Raw genomic sequence first — 23,007 nt, 5'->3', positions numbered from 1 at the left:
AAATGATAAAAAGTTTATTGGATGACGATATAAAACTATTTTAAACCGATAGTACACCATCTTTAAAAAAAACAAAAATAAAGAAGGGAGTTTCATCTACAATTTATTATAAAAAAAACGATAGTACACCGTCAAATCATATTTTTTCATCTACAATTTATTAAAAAAACAAAACCTCTGAAACCTATTCTAATTTTAAAAACTCAAAAATAAAGAAGGGAGTTTCTTAACTCACCTTATCTGTTACTTAGGCACCACGAAAAAATACTTAAATGTCTCCAAATTTCGGAGATGTATATCCAGACGCACTCAATTCTCAGTTAACGTTAAAATATTCCGGAGATGCATCTTCAAACTTATTTTGTAGATGCATCTTCAAAATATTTTAGAGCTTATATTGCGCAAAAATCCTTCTCCTTCCTCATTTATGATATTTCTCAAAACCTCTTCAAATTCTCTCAAACTTTTTTATCATCACTAAGTTCAAAATCAAACAACCAAGCTCAAAAGATCTTCAACATCAAAAACATTATCCAACACTAAAGCAAAATTGTAAGTTTTTTTATGTTTTGAAATGTTTTTGAGTTTTTGTGTAACTGAGTAGAAATTGATGATTAAGGCTAGAAATGAGTAAAAATTGCATGAATGATCAGACATAGTATAAAACATGTTTGTTAACTGAAAAATGATGATTAAAACAATATTTTGTGTGTTTGCATGTGTCAACTAGCGTCATTGACGCACCTGCTGACTTGCAGAAAATTTTGAAAATATATCTCTGAAATTTTTCAACGTTTAAATTTTCCAGTAACTGGAGATGCATCTTCGGAATTTTCTTTGTCTTTTTATATTTATTTTCTTGCTTGTGGTGTTGCTTGTTTACACTAATTGTCTGGTATACTTTAACTTACATGAATTATAGATGATAGAGTCAGGTTTCAGAGGCTCTCGTTCCCTCTGGCCATGCAAAGGCTTCTACTTTTGGGGCTCATGCTCTTCCATCTTCTTCTTCTGGTAAGAGACAAGTTTTACCTACTAACGCATCACCCTCTCCATCCTCCTGCAGGCATCAGATTTCACCTATTCAGGCGTTAGATGTACCTGAGTCATCGGTGATACCGGAGGCACCTCCTACTACTGATATCGCTAATGCTTTTGAGCCAGTGTCACCTCCTACTGCTGATACCGCTAATGCTTCTGAGCTAGTGTCACCTCCTACTATTGATGTTGTTGAGTTATGCCACCTCTGGATGCTGAGCCAGAAGCATTTGGAGAAAACCCTGTAGAGTTGTCACTATTGCCTCTGTACCCATACCATACTGCCATACATATCTAGGACGGAGAGGTGTGATTAGTTGGACTCATTCATTTTTCTACATTTATTTTAATTGACAAGTTTCTCACATTGATTTTTATTTTCTGCAGGACCGTGATCCGCCGAAGTTTATTAACCATGTGCGAAAGATTACTGGCTTGCCTCAGCTGAATGAGGATTGGTTCCAAGCAGCTTTGTCCCTATATGGGTAAAAAGAACTTGTGCATGACCGATTATATTACAATCAACCACAAGATGCTTAATGCATTAGTGGAGACATGACACTCTGAGACTTCATCATTCTACCTCCAACTTTGTGATATATCTATCACACTCGACGATGTGTCGTGTTTACTACATCTTTTGACCATGAGGAAACTTCTAGATCATGAAAGAATTATCAAAGACGAGGAACTCGAGATGATGGTAGACTATCTAGGGGCTGACCTAGCGGAGGCGAATGATGAGTTGGATAGAACCAGGGGGCTCATGCTAGGTTTGAATACCTGAAAAGGGTATATACATATGAGCTATAGAGAGCACATTAGGCCGCAGGTGATGACGAGCAGATGGGACTCCATAGAGTGCATGCTATAGAGCATACCGATAATATTTGGTTGACACTGTGATTTTTATAGACAAGAGTGTCACTATATAGATGTCATATGCCTATGGTACTTCCAGGATTTCGAGCGGATCCATGAGTAGAACGGGGAGTCACTTGTTTGGTCTACTTGTACTCGAAGTTATCATAGGTCTATAGGTGGTAGACGAAGCAGGTCACATGCAACATCACACTACTGATGGTAAGATTTATTGGTTTTTTAATCTTTCTGCATCATTTTCATTTCGTCTTTACAACGTCATTACTTATGATTCGTGTGTGCCAAAATTTTCATGCTTGGATCCTCCAATCATTCCCCTACTCTTTGGTTGGGTGAATGTACCGACTTACACTGAGGATATGTCGTATGCTACTGCATTTTCCCCGCTCATAAGGAACCAGGAGACTGAGCCGTTAAGAGTGTGTCGTGACTGCTTCATTGTCGAGGACATGCACTTCAACAACTATGTCGATCACTGTGAGACGCGATCATTTGACAGGATAATATTATACTCTGGATGGTTAACCTGCAGATCACGTCTCACTAGTCCTCATCTGCCCGAGCGCGTCATGAGGCAGTTCGGCTACACTCAGATCATTCTCAGACATCCTGTAGTATCCACTCATCTTGCTTTGACACATAGACATGTTATTCTTGCTTTGACACATAGACAGATGGATGTCATGTTTGATGATTATGAGAGTCATCTGATATCGGAGGAGGTACGAAGTACCATAAGCTGTGAGTGATTAGAGTTACGTCGACGGGAACATCAGATGGTTCTTCAGGATGTCACATTCCTATATGGCGCATACTGCTCCAAGAGATCCACCGAGATCAGCTCATCACGAGATATTAGAGAAGGAACAAACATTGTTAGATTGTGTTGAGAATGTCTTGCCTAAATGTCATCGCATAGTGGAGATTGCGTAGGCAGACATTAACAGAGATATCTTCCCTAATGAATCTGATGTGAGGCAGATCCTAGATGCAGATCCTAGATGTCATCATAAAGAGACACGAGAGACATTGATGTATAGGAGACGACACTAGAGGACATAGGGATTGATGATCGAAGAATCTGTGGAGGAAGAGGAGATGTAGTCCAACATACACAGTAGTGCAGTAATATATATCGTTGTATTCTGAATTATATTTTATTTTCACACCATACTATTTTTAACATTGTATTCAACTTTATTTATATATGTGACATTTGAATTATCTGATTTTATATTTATTTTTTTTGCATATAAATTGTATAGTACTCCCTCCGGTCTCATATGTAAGCAAAAAAAAAAAAAAATTTGGAGTCTCAAATATAAGCAAAAATTAATTACAATGGTTACAATTAACTATACCATTCCAATTTTACCCTCAAATTTAGTTTTTCAATATTCATGTTTATTCCTATAATAACTCCACTTTTTACACTTCCAAAAGAGCATTTATTCTGAAACGTTGCATTTGTTATCATTGGCTTTTGAAAAGTCATATCCTATTATAAATGGTGCAGTATCATCTTGTACAAAACTCCATGAGTCTTGTTCTTCCTTTTCTTTTTATACTCTAAAAATGGCAAACCCACATCATTTAGCTAATGAGTTTCCATCTTTTGATTTAGGTATCGAAGACAATAAAGTTCCTGAAACAATATGAAAATGTTAAATTTCTACAGGGCGGGACCATGGAAATTTAGGCGGGTGGAGAATACAGTAAATGGACTAAGAAGTGTTGTTTTTAGACGGGACAAATTTCTACAGGAAATTTTAGTAAGAGTAAGTGGAATATATAACCACTAAATGACTAACCATTAAATGGTATTAATAAAAATTGACTAACCATTAAATGGTTATAATAAAAATATTAATTTATTTCTAAATTAATAAATAAGGGTAAATATGGAAAAAAATGTATATTTTTCATTACTTAAATGAATATATAGCCACTTTTTTAAAAGGTGAGCTTTTTTTTTTTGCTTACATATGAGACCGGAGGGAGTATAGTTTATATGATATTAATCTTATAAAAAAGCTTAAAGCTTATGAATAAATTAATTAATAGGTGTTTTAAATTGTTACGGAGATACATCTTCAATTTATTTAATGTATAAGATACGTCCAAAGATGTATCTACAAAATCTAAGAGCATTTAAATATTTTCCCATGGTGCTATATATATATATATATATATATATATATATATATATATATATATATATATATATATATATATATATATATATATATATATAAAAGAAATTCCCATAAAGAATAGTTTTAAAAAATTATTTTGTAAAATTATATTACCAACAAATTTTGTTATTTAAAATTATTTTATAAAATTCAATTTTAAAAAAAAAAAAAAATAATCAATAATTCAAAAAAAAACCAAAATAATCAGTTTTACAAGAGAATGCGTCAGATGAATTGGCGCATCCCCTAACCATTAAGAGGAGACGTCAATGCTATTGGCGCATGCATTGGCACCTTAATGTAATTTGTAGTAGTGTGGATGTCAATCCCTATGACGCATGCATGTGATGCTCCACACTACAAATTGGACTAAGGCGCCAAGAGCATTGATGTCTCCTCACGAGGGTCAATGCATGTGCCAATAACATTGGCGCCTCCTTATGAGAAGTCCAATGCATGCGTCAATGCTATTGGTGCCTCCTCTTCATGCTTAGAGGAATGCGCCAATTCATCTGACGCATTCTCTTGTAAAACTTATTATTTTGATATTTTTTTTGAATAGATCTGTATTACCAAACAAATTTTTTTATTTTCAAATTTAATTATCGTATATGGATGAACACCCCATGGGGAAATAAGTGAAATAAAATCTAAAAATTATCATAAGTAGGTTTTGCGTAGTATTATTCAAAAGAAAACCAATTTTCAAGTCAAATAATAAAGTTAAAATAAAAACTCAATTTTCAAGTCTAATCACAGGTAGGTTTTTGGATTTTGTTATTGAAAAGAAAATCACTCAAACTTTAACAATAGTTTGTGCATTTTAAACCCAAACAAATAAGTGCATTTTAAACCAACAAATACAGTTTTGTTTGATCGCTTGATGATACCAGAGTGACATTTATCCTAAGGTCAAGATTGATCAATCTTGACCGAAAGATTACGCAACTCCCGAACTGCAGCAGATCAGAGTCACCATAATACAAAATCTTCACATAACAAGGCCAAAATTTTGAAACAAGAGATTTCATTAATCTAGTAATCGAATAAACAAAAACAAACAAAAGTAGACCGAAGCTTGAACTGAAACAGGAGGAGGAATATATAGATTTAGCATTAATGAATATTGAAGTTTGCACAAACCATATCATTAAGTATATTCAAAGAATGGGATCATCTAGGTCAGTTCCAAACCACCAGACAAATTCTTACATTGGTCCACTATTTTAGTCATATAATAACATAGCAAAAAAAAAATTCTTACATGCAATGATCAGTAGACCAAATGAAATAGATCAGAAGATATATTGTGGTTAAGATGAGCAGCACCCACTTTTCTGACCAACTGGCTGTCCCCTTATCTGCACTGTTGGAGGCCTTGCATTGTTTGTAGGTTGGCTTGCCATTCTACATTTAACACAATTTTTTTATCAGAATTCAATCATGGTGACAGCAAACGAAAAAAGTTAATGATCTATCTATACATGATTAGTTAAAATTGAAATAATCTTCCATTGAAAATCAAGGCTGGCCAAATGTACATCTAAGTCTAAAATCAAGTTGTCCTGAAGAAGTTAAAATAATATGATAGGCCTCTCGAGGAGATAATAATCATGTTGGTTGCGAGTTTTTCAGCAGACCAAAATCATTTCCTCAGTTGCCATGGCTATTTGCCTCATTTAGGAATCTCTGGCTTGAATTCATTCATATTTAAGTGTGGTGTAGATATGAATGAATGGGTTGGATGCCAAGTCCTCAAAACTGACTTTTCCCAGCCAAGGAAGCGGAAAGCATAAAAAAGATTCCAGCTAAAGAATATTGGTAGTGCGAGCATAGGTGTAATCCTTCTTTCTGAGCTGTTAACTTTTTCATTGCTTGAACTTGCTTTCAAAGCCAAGCGACTTTTAACTGTTTATCTACTGAAATTATAACAAAAATTGATTACCTTTCCTTGATGGAAGAAGCCATTGCCATAAATGCCTGTTCGACATTTGTAGAATCCTTTGCACTAGTCTCCATGAAAGGTATGCCTATTTCATCTGCAAATGCCTGTTAAAGGAAAACATAATATAAAAGATAAGGTAATGGTAGCAGAAATAGGAACATAAGAGCAGAAATGCAGGAACACAGGCTTGAATATCTTTCCGTAATACCGAAAATAAATAAATAAAATTAAGGGGGTGCAAATACAAAGTTATACTTTAGCTGTTTCATACGGCACAGCTCTATTTTCTGTCAGATCACACTTGTTGCCAACCAAGAGCTTGTTAACATTATCACTAGCATAGCGGTCAATTTCACTGAGCCATTGCTTCACATTATTGAAGCTCTCTTCATCTGTCACATCATAAACAATCTGCCAGAATAACCAGCAAGTAAATCAGTCATGGAAACATCAATACCTTGGGAAATATAGATTTAAAACTTATGCAAAACCATCAATCACCCACAATGATTCCATGTGCCCCACGGTAGTAGCTACTGGTGATTGTCCTAAATCGTTCTTGGCCAGCTGTATCCCACTACATAAGAAATTGAATCACATAAGGCAAGAAACAAAAATCAATGTGGTCCAAAGTGTATAACAGCTTCAAAGGGAAAAAATGATCAACATAAGAGGTTATAAAAAATATACTTTATGCATAAATACACCCAACAAAAATATTTAAAAAGTTGGGCCAGCTCACTGAAAAAAGATATAACATCAACAGAAAAAGAAACTAAAACAAAGCCATCTATACATACAATCTGGAGCTTAATAGTCTTCCCATCCTGCTCAACGGTACGGATTTTCTACAGAAAAATAACAAAAGATGCTGAGATCAGAAATTGCTTTAATCAGTGCAAGATAGAAATTTTGCAAAGTTGTACTTACAAAATCAACTCCAATGGTGCTTATGTAGCTATCAATGTAAGAATCATCCTGTAGCATAATAACAAAACTTAAAGTCAACACAAATCACTACATTAAGCAACACTCTAAATCATCTCCAAGAACCAAGATCAACCAAAATGCAAAGTAAAGCCATTTTACTTTTCATAGTTTGGTAACTATCATAAGCTACAAAAAGTGGATTACATGACAAAAGCATATTTTAAGACACTAGTCGAGCCACAGACTTCTCCTCAAACCAAATAAAGAAAATTAACATGCTTTAATTTTTTTAGAGCTAAAAGATGATAAAAATTCCACTTTCAACACAACCCAAAGGGATTTATTTTCCCCGAACTTCATAAACACACCAATGGTATAATTCCCAAAAAACCAACATAACAAAAACATCCGACAAAGAATTAAACAGGTAGCTATTGCTTATTAAGAACTCAAGATGCTGCTGCAATTACTAATTATATTTTTAACTGGTGCAACACAGTAAAAGGGTGCTATTGTTCTTTGGGAAGGATAAAAGAGATAATTCCAAAAATGAGATAAAAGGGTGCTATTGTTCTTTTCTTAAAGATTTTTGCGATTTCGGTTGCAACGCTGATTGCGGTCATCGCGGCGTGAATAAACCAAAATTTGTTCTTTATCACAAAAATGGTAGATAACAGTATTGGTATTGGTATAGGCACCGATACAGTTTTGTCAAGGCCATTTTCGCGGAAACTTTTTTAAACCCGTGTTTTAAACCTTGGAAATACAGTAAGATGGGAGTTAAAAGCTATCTTCATGACATTATATCATAGGAAATAGGAAAGAAACCCATGAGTAGTCAAAATGATAATTTGCACAAAAAACAGCCAGAAAGCTTACAGCAAATCTCAGAAGAAGGCATGATTTGCCGACACCAGAGTCTCCAATAAGAAGAAGCTTGAACAGATAATCACTGAAAAGGATAAACAAACACAACACATCAGCTTCCGAAATTACTATTTCTTTCTCACACACACATGCATGAAGATGAAATACTAAAACCAAATCAATTGTGAAGTTTTGATCTATATAAGATCTATAAACAAAAAACAACAAGCATCTCTATTTTTCTTCTGATTGATAGAATTACAAACTCAAACGACTCTTTGAAATCAACAAAGCACAAGATCAGAGTAATTCTGAACCTCCAAAATCAATCATGAAAACTAAAAAACAACGATCGTAATCAAATCATGATCGTTTGTTTGTTAAAAATCCTTAGGCACAAAAAAAAATAACGGAAAGCAATCAATCTAGGGTTAGAAATCAACAAAAATTGAAGTTAACACAATCCAACTTGCAATCACCAAATTACCATAACTCTTGTAACATAGAACAAAGAAAACACGGAAAAGGAATGGAATTTCAGAAATTTCAGAAAACAAAACACGAATCGATGAAAAGCGAGAGCGAAGAGTAGATGAGTGAAAGGGAACATACTACTCAGGATTCATCTCTGATAAAGTTTAAGGAAGAGTTGATTAGACGGCGGAGATCGGTGAGTTGTCTCCGGAGGGCTGGTCGGAGATTGGTACGGTGGCGGTGGTTAACCTTGGAATATCAGAAGGAAAGGTGAGTTTGGTTGGGTTGTTGAGTGTTTTGAATGGAGATGAGAAACGCGTGGAAAGGGAAATAAATACGGTGACGTATTTGTAATTGTGATGATTGTTGTGTACATCAGATCCAAATTAATTGACTCGGAAGAATTTATTTCTATATATACGCATGGTTCTCATCATCTGTTAAATGGGCCGGCCCATGGGCCCCGATAACTTAAATGGGCTAGATGATTGTAAACTTAATAGTATTTTATAGAAAATTTTACCCTATATATATCTACACTTATCTTCCTACCCTTACTTTTTATGAAATAATTTAGATTTATGCTTCTTTGATTTTAATTAAGTTATCTTTTGTTTTTACTATTTGCCGAAGTTTTTGGAAAATTTGAAGGAGTTTATACCCCACAAATTTATATGGGATAATTAAATAAGTGAGTTTCGGTATTTTTTTTTTTCAAATAACTTGGAATTAGGTTATCTGATTTATTTTTTTAAAAATAATTTAAAAGTTATCCGTTTGTAATATATTTACCAAATGTCTTTTACAATATATATATATATATATATATATATATATATATATATATATATATATATATATCAAAAATTAAAAAATTAACAAAAAAAATTTAACAAATTGAAAAGAAAATCAAACCAGATCTTTTAATAAAAGCATTCCGATAACTAAAAAATATTCCTTGAAACACTTGTAGAAACATTGTAGGGATTGTTTTCTTAAGAACTTGATAACATAAATAAAGAAAAATAAAGAGTTCTGGTGTTTTCAATGTATCCAACTATTTTCCCAAACAGTTCAGATATGTTTTAGAAGAGAACAATGGACTAGAACATTTACTCAATGACTTCCAATTTGCATTGTGTGAACCGGATAACTTCAAACAAGACTTCCGACAAACCCTCAACAACCCTTAACATAAATATTCAAAGAAAATATTCTAAGTGTATGAATGTGAGAAACACTTCTTTTATTTCTCTCTTTCATGTATGATCTTTTTATGTATGCGGTTGTAAAGCAAGATCAATTCATTCATTGTTTTTCCAATCTTCTAAGACCTATTTATATAAGAACAAATAATTTTGATGAAGGATGAAGTTGGAATATCCTCAATGTAATATTTGTATGAATGTCACTTCATATTGCAACGTTAAAGTGTCGCTTGCAGTAGAGAGTTGGAGAGGATGGTGGGAGGTGAGAAACTTCTTTTGTATATAGTACAATACTTTACATAGAAACTAGATTTGCTTTTGTACTTCTATCACATCAATCAGTCGTTGACTTTTAGATTTGAATCTTCCAGTTAAAGGCTTCTTATACAAGTTGGTGAAGCTTAAGTAGATATCAGAATCTATCTTCAGAACTTGGCGAGACTTTCAGAGTCTTTTGAGTACAAAGTTTTGAGACTTTCAGATGTCAGAAGTCATAACCTTTATCAAAGTCTATCTGGATGGTTTCTGTTCAGAAACGTTGACTTGACACATCAGAGTTGATTTCTTTATAAATATACTTTTAATATATCATTTGGTTTAAAGTCTGGTTGTCTTCAGAGTTAGAATTTGTTAGAATTTATTCTCTGATTTCTGCACACTTAGCAAAATAGTTATAGTACAAAATTATTCTCTACTCCTTGTTATCATTAAAACTCAAGGATAGTTATAGAACTAGACTTGTTCTAACACAACCAATCTAGTGCCCTCAAGGAGGTTATTATTGAGATTTTTGCCCCTTTTTCATAGAACTAGACTTGTTCTAACACAACCATTCTTGCAACACTAGCTCTAGTTCACATATGATTTGAATACAAGTTTATTTGGATAGCAAGTGTATCATACATATTTGTGCACCAAGAACGTGTTCAACATCCATTAATTCAGATTTTCATCATGCATTTAGAACTCATACGATTCCATACACTCATGAACACATATAACCATAATCAAGCAATGAGTTTATCATTCATAGATTAATTCCCTCCCATCATTCATAGATTACAAACCTAACTAGGACACACATGCTATAATAGTCTAATTTGATCCATTGGAACAAGGCATGATGACTATTACAACTCTGTTGGAAAGAATAGAGAAGTTTTCCATTGACTGAGGTCAACACGGGTGCCCTGTGTTTCTCAATACGAGCGTGTTACACCCAGAGGACCCCTCATAGTAAAAAAACCTAAGGCCAACATAATATTTCCTTGTTAGACAACACGAGCCGTAGGTAAATTCAGGGTTCCCATTTTCTTGCATAATTCAAAAATTCATCAACTTCCACACATACAACCATGTATTTAGCAATGTATAAACAACATAATCATCAAGAAAACATGTTAGTTTCATATAGCACAAAATTAGCATCCAAACAAGAAATTTTATATCAACACAAGCAAGAAATAAGAGTGAAATCCCCAAAACCCCAAGCATGCAATTCACTCTAAAAAGTTATCTCATCTATAAATGAACCCTACCTTGAATAGAACCTAACTATCCAGCAAGATGGAGAAGAAGAAGATGGTGATGAGATGATTAATTGCCTCTAACTGGGTACTCCTCAAATGGTTAGCAAAACATTAACATGCAAGAGCTTCCCAAGATGATCAAGAAATTTTCCCCCTCTTTCCTTTTCAATACTCGCCTTCATTTTCTCTCTTTCTCCTTGAGCTTTTCTCTCAAATGTTGGTTGGGAGTGAAAGAAAAATGAGGAAGAATGAGTTTCTTCATGAGTTTTGGTGCTTAAATAATTTGTCACCAAAGAGACTATATTGTCCTTTCCACTTATGAGAAATTACAAATCATTTCCCTTGCTCATTAATTAGGGACTAATTCCTCATTAGCAAGAGAATAATTATTACTTAGAGGCTACTTAAGGTTCATCAGAGACTAGAGCATTACAAAAAGTAACTTGTTATAAAGTTGTGACGTTAAGTTATTCATAACTTCCTTCCAATTTGCTTGTGGTAGATCTCCGTGAGATTACTCTTATTTTTTTAAGTTATAATTATAATAATTAAGTGAGATCGTCAACTTTTTTTTTAAATAATCAAGTTTTTCAAAAATAATATCAAAATAACCCCCATTTTAAAATACTTATTAATATAATCACTTTTCAATTATCCCTATATGCATTACTTGCACCAAGGCACCAATGCACATAGAGTTAGCATGCATATCAAGTCAATGCAATTAGCGCATGCATTATGACATTAAGAGCATGCGTCATTGCATGTGGTGCAAGCTTTGATTATTATATAAAATTGAAATAAAAAAGTAAGTGAAAAATAATTAATAATATTATGATATAAAGCTAAACTACACAATAATTGATAAGAAAATTAATGATACGTCCGATCGAAACGCCCACATGTTCCACATCCTAGTGCGTTAGCCTGCCTTCGAGGTCTCGCACAATTTCTCTAAGGTGTTTGAGGTCTTTGAGTGCTGACATGATGCAATGGTGGCTGGTGTGAAGGTCTGGTGGAAGGTCCAGCGGTATTTGACAAATTTGTCATCATTTCTCCCCAATAGCTAGGGGGTTGCCGCCAACGGCACTGCAGTAATTGAGTTTGATGTCCATGTTGTCGCAGTTGGGTCGTTGTGGTTGGGTTGATTGTGGATGGTATGGTTTCCGAATTTGGACATTGAATCATTTTGGAAACGAAACAATGGTTATTGTGGTGTAAGAAAGTTAAACAATGGTTGGATGTTGTGGCGATGGGATGTTTGGGTGTTCATTAGTGGGGGGCTATGGTGGGATGAGGTTAAATCTTATGAATCATCTGGGCTATAGACATATGTGGTGGTTGCGTATGGTTGATGGTGGTGGTAAGGGTTTGGTTCCTAGTTTTGAGTTTGGGTATGTGGCATGAATTGGTTGCAAGGTTGAGTGTTTGGTGGTTAGATGTATATGATATGGTGATGGTATGAGGTTGGTCGTTGGATTTGGGTGGGTTGACATTGTTCTTGGGATTGGTAATTGTCTGGGGTTGGTTGTTGGTGGGGATTTGTTGTTGGGCGTATGATGAAGAAGCTCGTTGGCGTGGATCAATCAAATACATTGGCTCAGTCACAAACTGTGGCGTTCTAACCGACCTAAACCAAGTTACATAATGTTGAATTGGTCTAGCAACATGTATGATTGGTTCGTTTAATATGTGATGACATTGATTCCTCCAATGATGACACATCTCTTTAGTGAAGTCTCTCCAATCGGAATAATCCCTTTGACCATCGACTCTTTGTTGATGCCAATCTCCCAAACACGTTGGAGGTTCTGGAATTTGTTGTTGCATGCTGAACTGCATTTTCGCACGGTCACTTTAGTGCATCTCCACAATAGTGAACCGAATGATTGGTGTTTTTGCTGTCTAAACTATAGCGCCATCGTCGTTAACCTGATGGTCAAGACCCAAATACGACATTCAGATAAATTGTATAATAAATTGATATGATTAGAGGATATTTAATTTGATTTATTTTAAATCAAAAGTAAATGTGTTTAGTAGTAATACATCGTCTGGTCCAATATGGTCTAAAAGATTACGATAGACTACTAGAATGTGTTTGGGACACCAGTTGTAATTCATCCCCTGAACTGACCACCTAGATCGAAAAGATTGAAAATATATTAGTTACAGTCAGTTGTAGTATAAATTCTAACAAATTAGAAGATTTAAGATAAACTTACTTTGTTGCATAGGGAAATGTGAATGGCTTCTCATTGACTGGTGCGAGTGACAACATTCTCGACCAACCTCATGCTTGTAGATAAACATACATGTATTTTTTTTTTTGCATTTTTACATAATGAACTATATAGATGGGACAAAACAGTTGAACCCCAACTATATGTGGGCATTGCCGAGGGGACACTATCGAGTGGAACTAGATAGAGATTGGTGCGACTGCGGAAAGTTTCAAGCCTTTCATATGTCATGCTCCCATGTCATAAAAACATGTTCAAAGGTTCGACATGATCCTTTTAACCTATTATCCGCCGTTTACAAAGTCATAAACATATGCAATGTTTACAAAATTAGTTTTTCGGTGGTAGCAAAAGAGGATTATTAACCTGCATATCAAGGGGACATACTCTGACACAATGAGATAATTTGAAGAAAGAAAAAGGGTTGCCCAAACAACACTCGTCTGCAAACCGAAATGGATACGACGAATAAAATGGTGAGATTATGTAGTTCATGTCCCCAACCCGATCATAATCGTACAAACTGTCCCGGTGTTGGGTCAAGCACAACAACATAGTTTTAATTGTAACCCTTTTGTTTTATATTAAAAACAACATTCATTTCATAAATATCATAAGATTAAGTTACAATAACTTGAAAACAACAATTAAACTATAATTTAAACAATAACTAAACAATAAATAAACAACAATACAAACAACTACAACAATTAAATAACATCACAAATAAATACAACAAATAAACAACATAACTATAAAAATAATTTTATGAAAAGTATACATTATCATAGGAACATCTCTATCAGTTTTAACATTCACCCAGAAACGAACTTCTTCATTTTGGTTGAACGTGGTATCAAACCTTTAAATTCTTCTGATCTTTTCATCCTTTACAATTTATCCATCTAACCAACAATTTAAGGTCATGTTAAGATGTTCGAACGTATCTATATTCCAAAGTCGGATCTTCATTGGAGGCTACACTACTAAAAAATTAAATCGACATTTCTCTTGTGAATATAAAGACACATATATGAAGACATTTTAAAGAAAATGGAAGGATATTTTTGAAAAATATAGTTATTTAAAAAAAAAAATCTAAAATTATTATTTTTCATATCTTCTGAAAGTAAAAAATGTGACATCACTTACATTGTATCGTATAAATAAAAGGGTTAAATATACGGCATCTCTTGCCATGTAAGTTATATTTAGTTTATACTCTTGCAAAATAATTTTTTTAATTAATGTGAAGATTCCGGGATATATTATTTGTCGATATGATTCCGGATATATTATTTGTTGATGTGACTTGCGTAAGTGCCATTTAGTTTAATATTTTATTATTTTTTTAAAATTCACATGAATTTTATTTATTTTTTAATTTTTTTTGTATTAATTTTTTTAAAATTTTTATTTTATTTTATTTATATAAGAAAACATGCTAATACTCAAAATTATAGATGCTTTGTTATGCTTTGTTATGTGTAATGTAAGTCACTTGTAAAAAAAATTGAGACACTTCAACACGATACTGTTGAGAATTCAAGTGTAAGTAGTGTGGATAATAGTCTCATATTGATTGAAAATGTGGAGACTTGGGCATTTATAAGTGAGAGAACTCATTCACCTATCACCTTAAAATTTTGGATGAATATGTGATGTGTCTCTCACAAAAGATATTATTCTAAAATAAGTAGTCTCGCACCACAATGTTCAATACAAATAATACCATATGTACTGTAATATATAAAGATTTAATCGTGTAAACTTATTATTTTGTATACAGGTTCAGCACACATGCTACATTTGATTTGCTTTTGATATGATTTTCACGGTGATGTCTCAGTATACCAACATATTTCTAAAGGCTAGTAGTTGGCACTTGGTTTCAGATTCAGAAAAGACATTAAAAAAAAAAAGTTAATCTCGCATAGCTATCTGGCAAAGTTTCACTACACATGTATATCTAATTAAAATTATTTACATGATATTTAATAGTTTATATAATAATAATTTATAATTGAATATTCGAATATTAGATAATTATTTAAGATTAAAAGATAGTTTTATTAATAGTTATATATTGTAAGATAAATATGCTATAAAGTGTGACATTAATTTTTAAAATAAAATATCTAATCTAATGGTTGGGTGCTGGATATTTCATATCCCACCTATGCTATTTTTTTTTGAATATTTACATGTTTTTTTTATCTATATAATCAATTTTTAACTTTTGAAGCAAGTACATTGATAATTAGTACAGATAGATTTGTAAGGTTGACATAAATTAGGAAGACAATGTATATCAACACGACAAGGCCAAGTTCTTCCTGCGAAGTAAAACATTAAAATATTAGGGTTAATGAAAGATAATAAGTAAATAATGTGTAAGGTAAATATTTTTTTTTTGGAAAATAATGGAAAAAACCTTACCATTTAAACCAAAAAATAGGACTATATAAACGATCATAACATAAACAAATTTGAAAGTTTTAATCATATTACTTTTTTTTCCCCTTTTTATATAACAAAATTCAAAATTTGTATCAAATTATAATGAAGTTATTTGAGCACTTATATACTGAGAGAAAATCATTATATTTTGTAATTATTAAATGTATTTTACGTGCAACCATTTGTCTTGTTTGCCCCTTTAGGTTACTCAATAGTTTTCATCAATCTTTGATTATATTTTAATTCTTTACGTCTTTTCATAATATACATGGGACATACCATTGAATAAGAATCAATATGTATTGAATGGTGAAAATGTTATTAAGTCTTAAGAAAATGAATCAATAAGACATCAATATATTTAAGCATAATTTGAAAGTATGAATGTTATGATCAAATATGATATATATAAACTATAGTAGTTGTCAAATAAATGTTATGCTTCAAATAATTCTTTATTTTTTGGATTTTTAAAATTGGTTCTATCAACAAGAGTTTTTTTCATATACTCTTCTCTCTTTTTTGGGTCCGAGGTGAATCCTTTTATATATATAACTTTTATATTATTAATAAATAATATAGTCAGGTATTTCTATTTTAAAATATATATAACTTTAAATATTTTTTGGAATCAAAGTAATCAAAGTTTAGGATTTAAACATTTATAAACATCAAATCATTCATAAAACTTAGAAACGATTGAATTTTGTATTCAAAATTATAAAATTATAAAATAATTTAAGGTCAATAACTTTTAAAATATAAATTGGTTCAAAACTCAACAAAGTTCAAGAAATGACTCCTTCTTAGAGAATAGACCAACTAAAGATAGGTTTCTATCTTTAAAAAGGTGGTTAAGTGGTCAGTGAGTTACTTAGTGTAATTAGATTGTGTAACTAACCACAATTTAGAATCAGTAACTAACTTGATGATATTAGCTTGTATGAAAAGAAAGCTTTAGCTTCTCAAAATGTAATAAATACAATATCAAAGCAAGAAGATCTTGGTCAATCTTACTTTCTTCTTCTCTCTTCCATGCATGAGTGGTCATTCAATATGGTTTCATATGTTTAAGAGAGACTTATTTATGTTGCATCATAATCAAGATGTAATACCTCGGATTTTCATCCAAAACATGACTAAGAAATTAAAAGTACTTGTTTAAATAGAATAAAACATTTTGAAATTAATCAAACTCGGTGATAATTCAGATTCATAAGCGGAAATCACCGCATTTCCAATTCATTCGAAGGAAAATTAATAAATAACTTAAAATATAATATGATTAAGTTATAAACTACTAAAATATTTTTATTTTGAAAACTCCTTTCCCACGATCGTGCGACAAGCAAACATCAATCAATCTTAAAACTCCACATTGTACCTAAAATATTGTTGTAAGGGGTGAGTTTTCATTATAATCCATGTCAAAATAAACTAAACATCAATCAAATTTTTCGACAAAGCTCAATAAATTAAAATAGAGATTTTATGACTTATTTGAAACAACTAATCTGATTTTGTTCCTCTTTCATCTGCAGTTTAATGAAACTTTCTTCCCATAAAAAGGAAGTAACTTATAAGTACTAAGGCACCTCACACATACACACACCTAAAAATATCCTTTCAAATGTTTTATCTTGAAAATTATTTTTGAAAAGTGATTAAAAAAGTTATACAAACATTTTCCAAACTATTTTTGAATCAACTAATCAACTGGTAAGTTGTGCCAATCGATTGCCAAATTTTTTCCAAATCTACCAATCTATTGGAGCATTAAGCAAATCGATTGGAGAAGACCTAATTAACTAGCCAAGCAATTATGACAGCATATTGATGACTTGCAATGGATGTATAACAAATATTTTCTATTTGAGCTTTCTAACCGATTAAAAATGAGTTGACCAATCGATTGGGGCTTTGTGCCAATCGACAAACTCATTAATTTTTCCCATAATTTTTTTTCCAACTCCAATATAAAGAAAGATCGACTCCTCTTATGAATTTGACGACACATCTTCCATTTTACCAACTTAACCTAATAGCCCTCCTAGAAATAGTCACAATAATAATCCAAATGACACAATTATGACTATTTCCTCTTCTCAGGATGATACCTCATCCAATCTTCATCAATTTGTGTAGAAACTCTTCCAAATAATCCTCCTTTAAAATTAAATCCTTCAAATCGTCATCATTCTCAACATATTCGTACTCCTTCAGCTCGCCTCAAGGATTACGTCACTAAAATTAATAATGTCACATCAAAAATTAATTTTCCTTTAGAAAATCATTTATCATTCTCAAATATAAGTAATTTTCATCGAGCTTTTCTCATGAATCTCATTGAAAATAAAGAAGCAAAATATTATTCTCAAGCCATGCAATCAGCTGAATGGCGTGAAGTTATGGAAAAAGAAATTCAAGCCCTTGAATCGAACAACACTTGGACTGTATGTCCACTTCCATAAGGAAAATCAGCAATTGGTTGTAAGTAGGTTTACAAAATAAAATGTTACTTTGATGGTACCTTTGAGAGGTATAAGGCTTGATTAGTAGTCAAAGGCTACACTCAAGTTCAAGGTATCGATTATCATGATACATTTGCACCAGTCGCCAAATTAGTCACAATTCGACTTCTTCTCTCCATTGCTGCCATTAAAAATTGGCAATTACATCAAATTGATGACAACAGTGCATTCCTTCAAGGAGATCTCAATGAAGAAGTTTATATGAAATTTCCACCTGGATTCTCTTATAAAGGGAAACCATGTGTCTGCAAATTAAACAAATCAATTTATGGTCTTAAACAGGCTTCTCGCCAATGGTTCTCAAAACTCTCCACCACTCTTATTCAAAAAGGTTTTTGTCAATCAATTTCTGATTATAGTCTATTCACTTACAATTATGATCAAACGACCATATTTATCCTTGTTTATGTTGATGACATCATCATCACTACCAACAATGAAGATGTCATCTCAGATATAAAGTGATTCCTTGCTCAGTCTTTCTCCATCAAAGACCTTGGCAGTCTTTCCTATTTTTTAGGCATTGAAGTATCCCGTTCTAAGAAGGGAATAATCTTATGTCAAAGAAAATATACACTTGACATTTCATCTGACTCTGGTATGACTGGTTGTCGACCATCAAATTTTCCTATGGAATAACACCTTCGTCTACGATCCAATGATGGAAGCCCTCTTCCTGATCCGACACTCTATCGTCACCTCATTGGTCTTCTATTATATCTCACAGTGACACGACCTGATATTCAATATGTTGTTAACACTCCCAGTCAATTCATGAAATCTTCATGTACCTCTCATATGGATGCAGCCACACGCGTTATTCGATATCTTAAAGGGAGTGTTATCAAAGGCTTATTTTCTCAGCAACTAGCTCCATTAATTTAGTTGGATATGTAGACTCTGATTGGGTCGGTTGTCCTATAACTTGTCGATCCACTATTGGTTATTTCACCATGTTGGGTTATAATCCAATTTCATGAAAAACCAAGAAGCAACCAACAATTTCACGTTCTTCTGTTGAAGCAGAATATCGTTCCCTTACAACTTTATCTTCTGAGTTACAATGGTTAAAATTCCTTCTCTTTGATCTAGATATTGATCACCCTCAACCGATCACAGTTTATTGTGATAGTTAAGTTGCCATCCATATTGCCGAAAATCCAGTTTTTCATGAACGCACTAAACACATTGAAATTGATTGTCATTTATCTCGAGAGAAAATTAAATCAGGTCTTATCACTCCTTCATATCTCTGATATTTTGACCAACTAGCTGACATATTTACTAAACCTCTTGGAGGCGATTCTTATAAACGACTACTCGGCAAGTTGGGTGTTCTTGAGATTTCAATCCCACCTCCAACTTGATAGAGGGAAGGGGTGTTAGGAATATATTATACAATTAATGCATATCAAGTACAGCAAGACAAAGTTTATCAATTGTATCTCTTCATATGGAAATTGTTATCAATTGTATTAATAGGTTTTTATTATAGGCAAACTATAAGCTAGGCTTTTAATGCATGCTTTCAATGCATATATCCTTGTATCAATTTTTAGTTTATACAATATGTGTATATCACATGAAATCATGATATATGTAAAACAAATCACATGAAACAAATACAACATTCTGATACAATAATTATTCCTCCTTTACTACATATTGATTTATTTCTATAATTTATAGAATAAAATTAAAATTGAAACAAAACCACTAAAATCAAAAACAAATGAACATAAATATATTTAATATGAATATATTGTGGATTAAAATACTTACGGATGATTGAGAAGAAAGAAATCACAAACGGAGGCACACGAACATGAAACACGACAACGAGGAAAAATGAGTTAGATTTTCTTATTTCTCTTCACACTCATATTTCTCTCATGTGCTTTGTTTTCTAAGAGTGTAATGTGTTTCTTCTAGGGTTTTGTCTAAGTGTGAAGTTAAATTGGATTCGGCCAAAAAAATATCAACCAAATCCCGGTTGTAAAAACATATAACAAAATAATGGCAGTTGGGCTCGGTCAGATTTGGGCTTAAATGGATATAAAGCATAAATTATATTTCACCCATTCAAACCCAAACAACCCCACGCATGTTTACCCGTTGCACCCGTGACTTGGTCCAATTTCTCCCAGTGACCTTTTTTGAATTGGGTTGGACGAATTTCTGATGGGTTAGATATGTTTGTCCAACCCTAATCTAAATAAGGGTCTGACTCTCACAATCAATTCACATAGTCTAACATAGGCATCATAGAGTCTTTTAAATAGACCTCATCCCCCTGGTTTGGTATATAGTAGATATCATAACTAGAAATATGATAATAGATTAGAGTTATATATGACCATTAAAGTAAAGTCCATTTCACTTGCTTATGTGATCTATCTCGTAAGTTCGTACATGAACATTTACACACACCATATGGCTCAACAAAGGTTCCTCAGACCGGACCTTAAAGGTAAATTAACATGGTTTTATCCAGAAGTCATGCTTTACCAAAATGCTCTAAAGGCGAGCGTATCCATCAAAATTATAACTCTTAAAACCAAGAATCCAGACGTATCGATTCACCACCTTTGAGACATGCTAATGAATATGGGGTTTTACCCAAAAACTGTATTTGTAAGTTAGAAAAAAAATAGTGGCAAGGGTCCTAGAGGCATTATGAGCATCTGGCTAGGAAGTTCATCTCTCAATTCTCCATAAATCAAATAATAGAGAAAATATTGACATGTGTCATAGAATTCAAGAAGTAAAAATAGGAATATATCATCTCCTTCATGGACCTCTTCAATGAAATTATACATATCAGATCAAAACCTTAATCCAATCACAACCTTACAAGAATTGGTGACAAACTTTAAGACATGACATTTCTCTGGATCTCTAACATTTCATCCATCTACTATGTTGGACGATATCGAGAAGAGAGCATGATTTTACATAGACTTGGAGGAAATTGTTGCAAAAAAAATAAGGAGACTACAAGAGGTCACTTCACAACAACGGTAGCTGAAAGGAAAGTAGGTGCAATCGAAGAAAGGATAAGAGGAGGGGGTACGACTCTAAGTATGCTTCACTCTCATAAAAACTTTGAAGGATCTTATGATATTCGTACTAATACACCCTCATCAACCTATCTCATAAATGAGAGATTAAGATAGATGTTAACATGAAGATGTTTTGGAATTCCACCACCTACATGACTATTGTTCCATACTGAGCTTTTAGTTGATAAAAGCTCAATACCACATCCTCAAAGTTATATAAGTCTAACATCATCACCTTTCAAGATACACATTATTCTAACATAAAAACCCCATGACTAATACTAATTTGGATGTTTGAGCTATATAGCACTGACACCTCTTAAAAAAGGTGTGGTTGTGTCGGTGTCGGTGTTGATCACATGCATCGACACTTATAATTGCATTTAATTTATTCATTTTTTCAAAATTATTATCGGTTTCGTCGTGTCAATATCAAAGTCTTTTTCGGGGTTTCCGTTGATAGGGCCGCAAGTGCACGACTTTATCGACTTAGTATAAAATATTTTCGATCCCGTACAGATCAATTGACAATTATCGCTATCTATTATTAATGTGTTTATATAAGGTTATGCTATGCACGTGTTGTTTATAATTGGTTGCGCTTGTGTGTGTATTTTGTTTGGGTGAACACCACCCTTTATTATTGGAGGATAACATTAACTTCAATTGAGTTCACGAAAACATTGAGGATGTGATTAGAGTTCTAGAGTGGAGTTTTTAACTTGTACGATTTATTTTGCCGATGGAATATGGGTTGTATACCATTCAAAACTTTTTGGTTTTGTAATTGGTTGTCTTAAGTCTTGGTTTTCTAACAGTACATAATTAGATAATTATGCTTTAGCATAAGATATGTTACACCATGCATTTGTATGTATAAGAATATATAAGCATATATCACCATGAACATATGTAGAGGAATGTTGCATGGTGACAAGAACTTTCCTTGGATGAGCACTTCATGCATGAATCTCTATAAATATGAGAGTGTCATGTCTTGTAAGCTTTAACTCATTAATGTACAATGCTAAATTAAGTTCAAACACATTTTATCATCGTATCATTCACTTATTTTGATCTCTTATGCTCTCTAACTAACTCACATTTGGCTGTAACTAACTTTATGTTAAAATCTTCTTAAGTTCCAAGAACTGAAACTTCATCTTCTTCCTTGCATTCGCTATCATGGTTGAATCGTCTTCAGCTACAATTGTTGGAAGCTTGGATCAAAATTCTCAAGTATGGCAATATTGACCCTCTAACCCTCTTTGATGTTCAAGAAATCCTCTATGTTTAAGAAACTCAACTTGAAAAGTTCATGCAGGAATTTGGTTGTGCTAAGTTCTTTTGAAAATGTAACTCATGCAAATCAATAAACAGGTGGTGTGCGTGAAAGTATTACAAGAAATGGAGGCAATTGATGCATGAATCGTGGTAGAGTTCGTGGTAGAGGTCTTTCTTCATCGGGTTATCGGCCTACTTGTCAATTGTATGAGAAATATGGTTATGTTGTCGTTGAATGTAGGCTTAGGTTTGATGAAACCTTCATAACTACACGAGCTCAATCCAACTTGACTGAATTTTAAGGCACATCCAATGATAATCATGAAGCATTAACCTCTGACTCTCAAGACATAGTTATG

The 23,007-nt window shown here is 32.9% G+C and overlaps 1 protein-coding gene and 1 long non-coding RNA gene across 2 annotated transcripts; both read right to left on the bottom strand.

The window, feature by feature from the left end:
- Window positions 1-5,206: 5,206 nt before the first annotated feature.
- On the bottom strand, window positions 5,207-8,728 carry LOC127126871 (ras-related protein RABD2a). Its single transcript, XM_051055880.1, has 8 exons — window positions 8,470-8,728; window positions 7,870-7,942; window positions 6,991-7,038; window positions 6,861-6,908; window positions 6,566-6,637; window positions 6,316-6,471; window positions 6,061-6,164; window positions 5,207-5,522 (listed from the first exon to the last, which is right to left on the bottom strand). Exons 1-8 carry the CDS (start codon window positions 8,481-8,483, stop codon window positions 5,429-5,431), a joined length of 609 nt encoding a protein of 202 aa, XP_050911837.1. The 5' UTR covers window positions 8,484-8,728; the 3' UTR covers window positions 5,207-5,428.
- A 1,069-nt stretch (window positions 8,729-9,797) lies between these two features.
- LOC127126870 (uncharacterized) lies at window positions 9,798-11,405 on the bottom strand. Its single transcript, XR_007805125.1, has 2 exons — window positions 11,078-11,405; window positions 9,798-10,785 (listed from the first exon to the last, which is right to left on the bottom strand). It is a non-coding gene; the product is annotated as an uncharacterized LOC127126870 (long non-coding RNA).
- Between the last annotated feature and the right edge of the window lie 11,602 nt (window positions 11,406-23,007).

This window comes from Lathyrus oleraceus, chromosome 3 (assembly GCF_024323335.1).
Source record: "Lathyrus oleraceus cultivar Zhongwan6 chromosome 3, CAAS_Psat_ZW6_1.0, whole genome shotgun sequence".
NCBI classification, from domain to species: Eukaryota; Viridiplantae; Streptophyta; class Magnoliopsida; order Fabales; family Fabaceae; genus Lathyrus; species Lathyrus oleraceus.
This window is presented reverse-complemented; position numbering and strand designations above follow the sequence as displayed.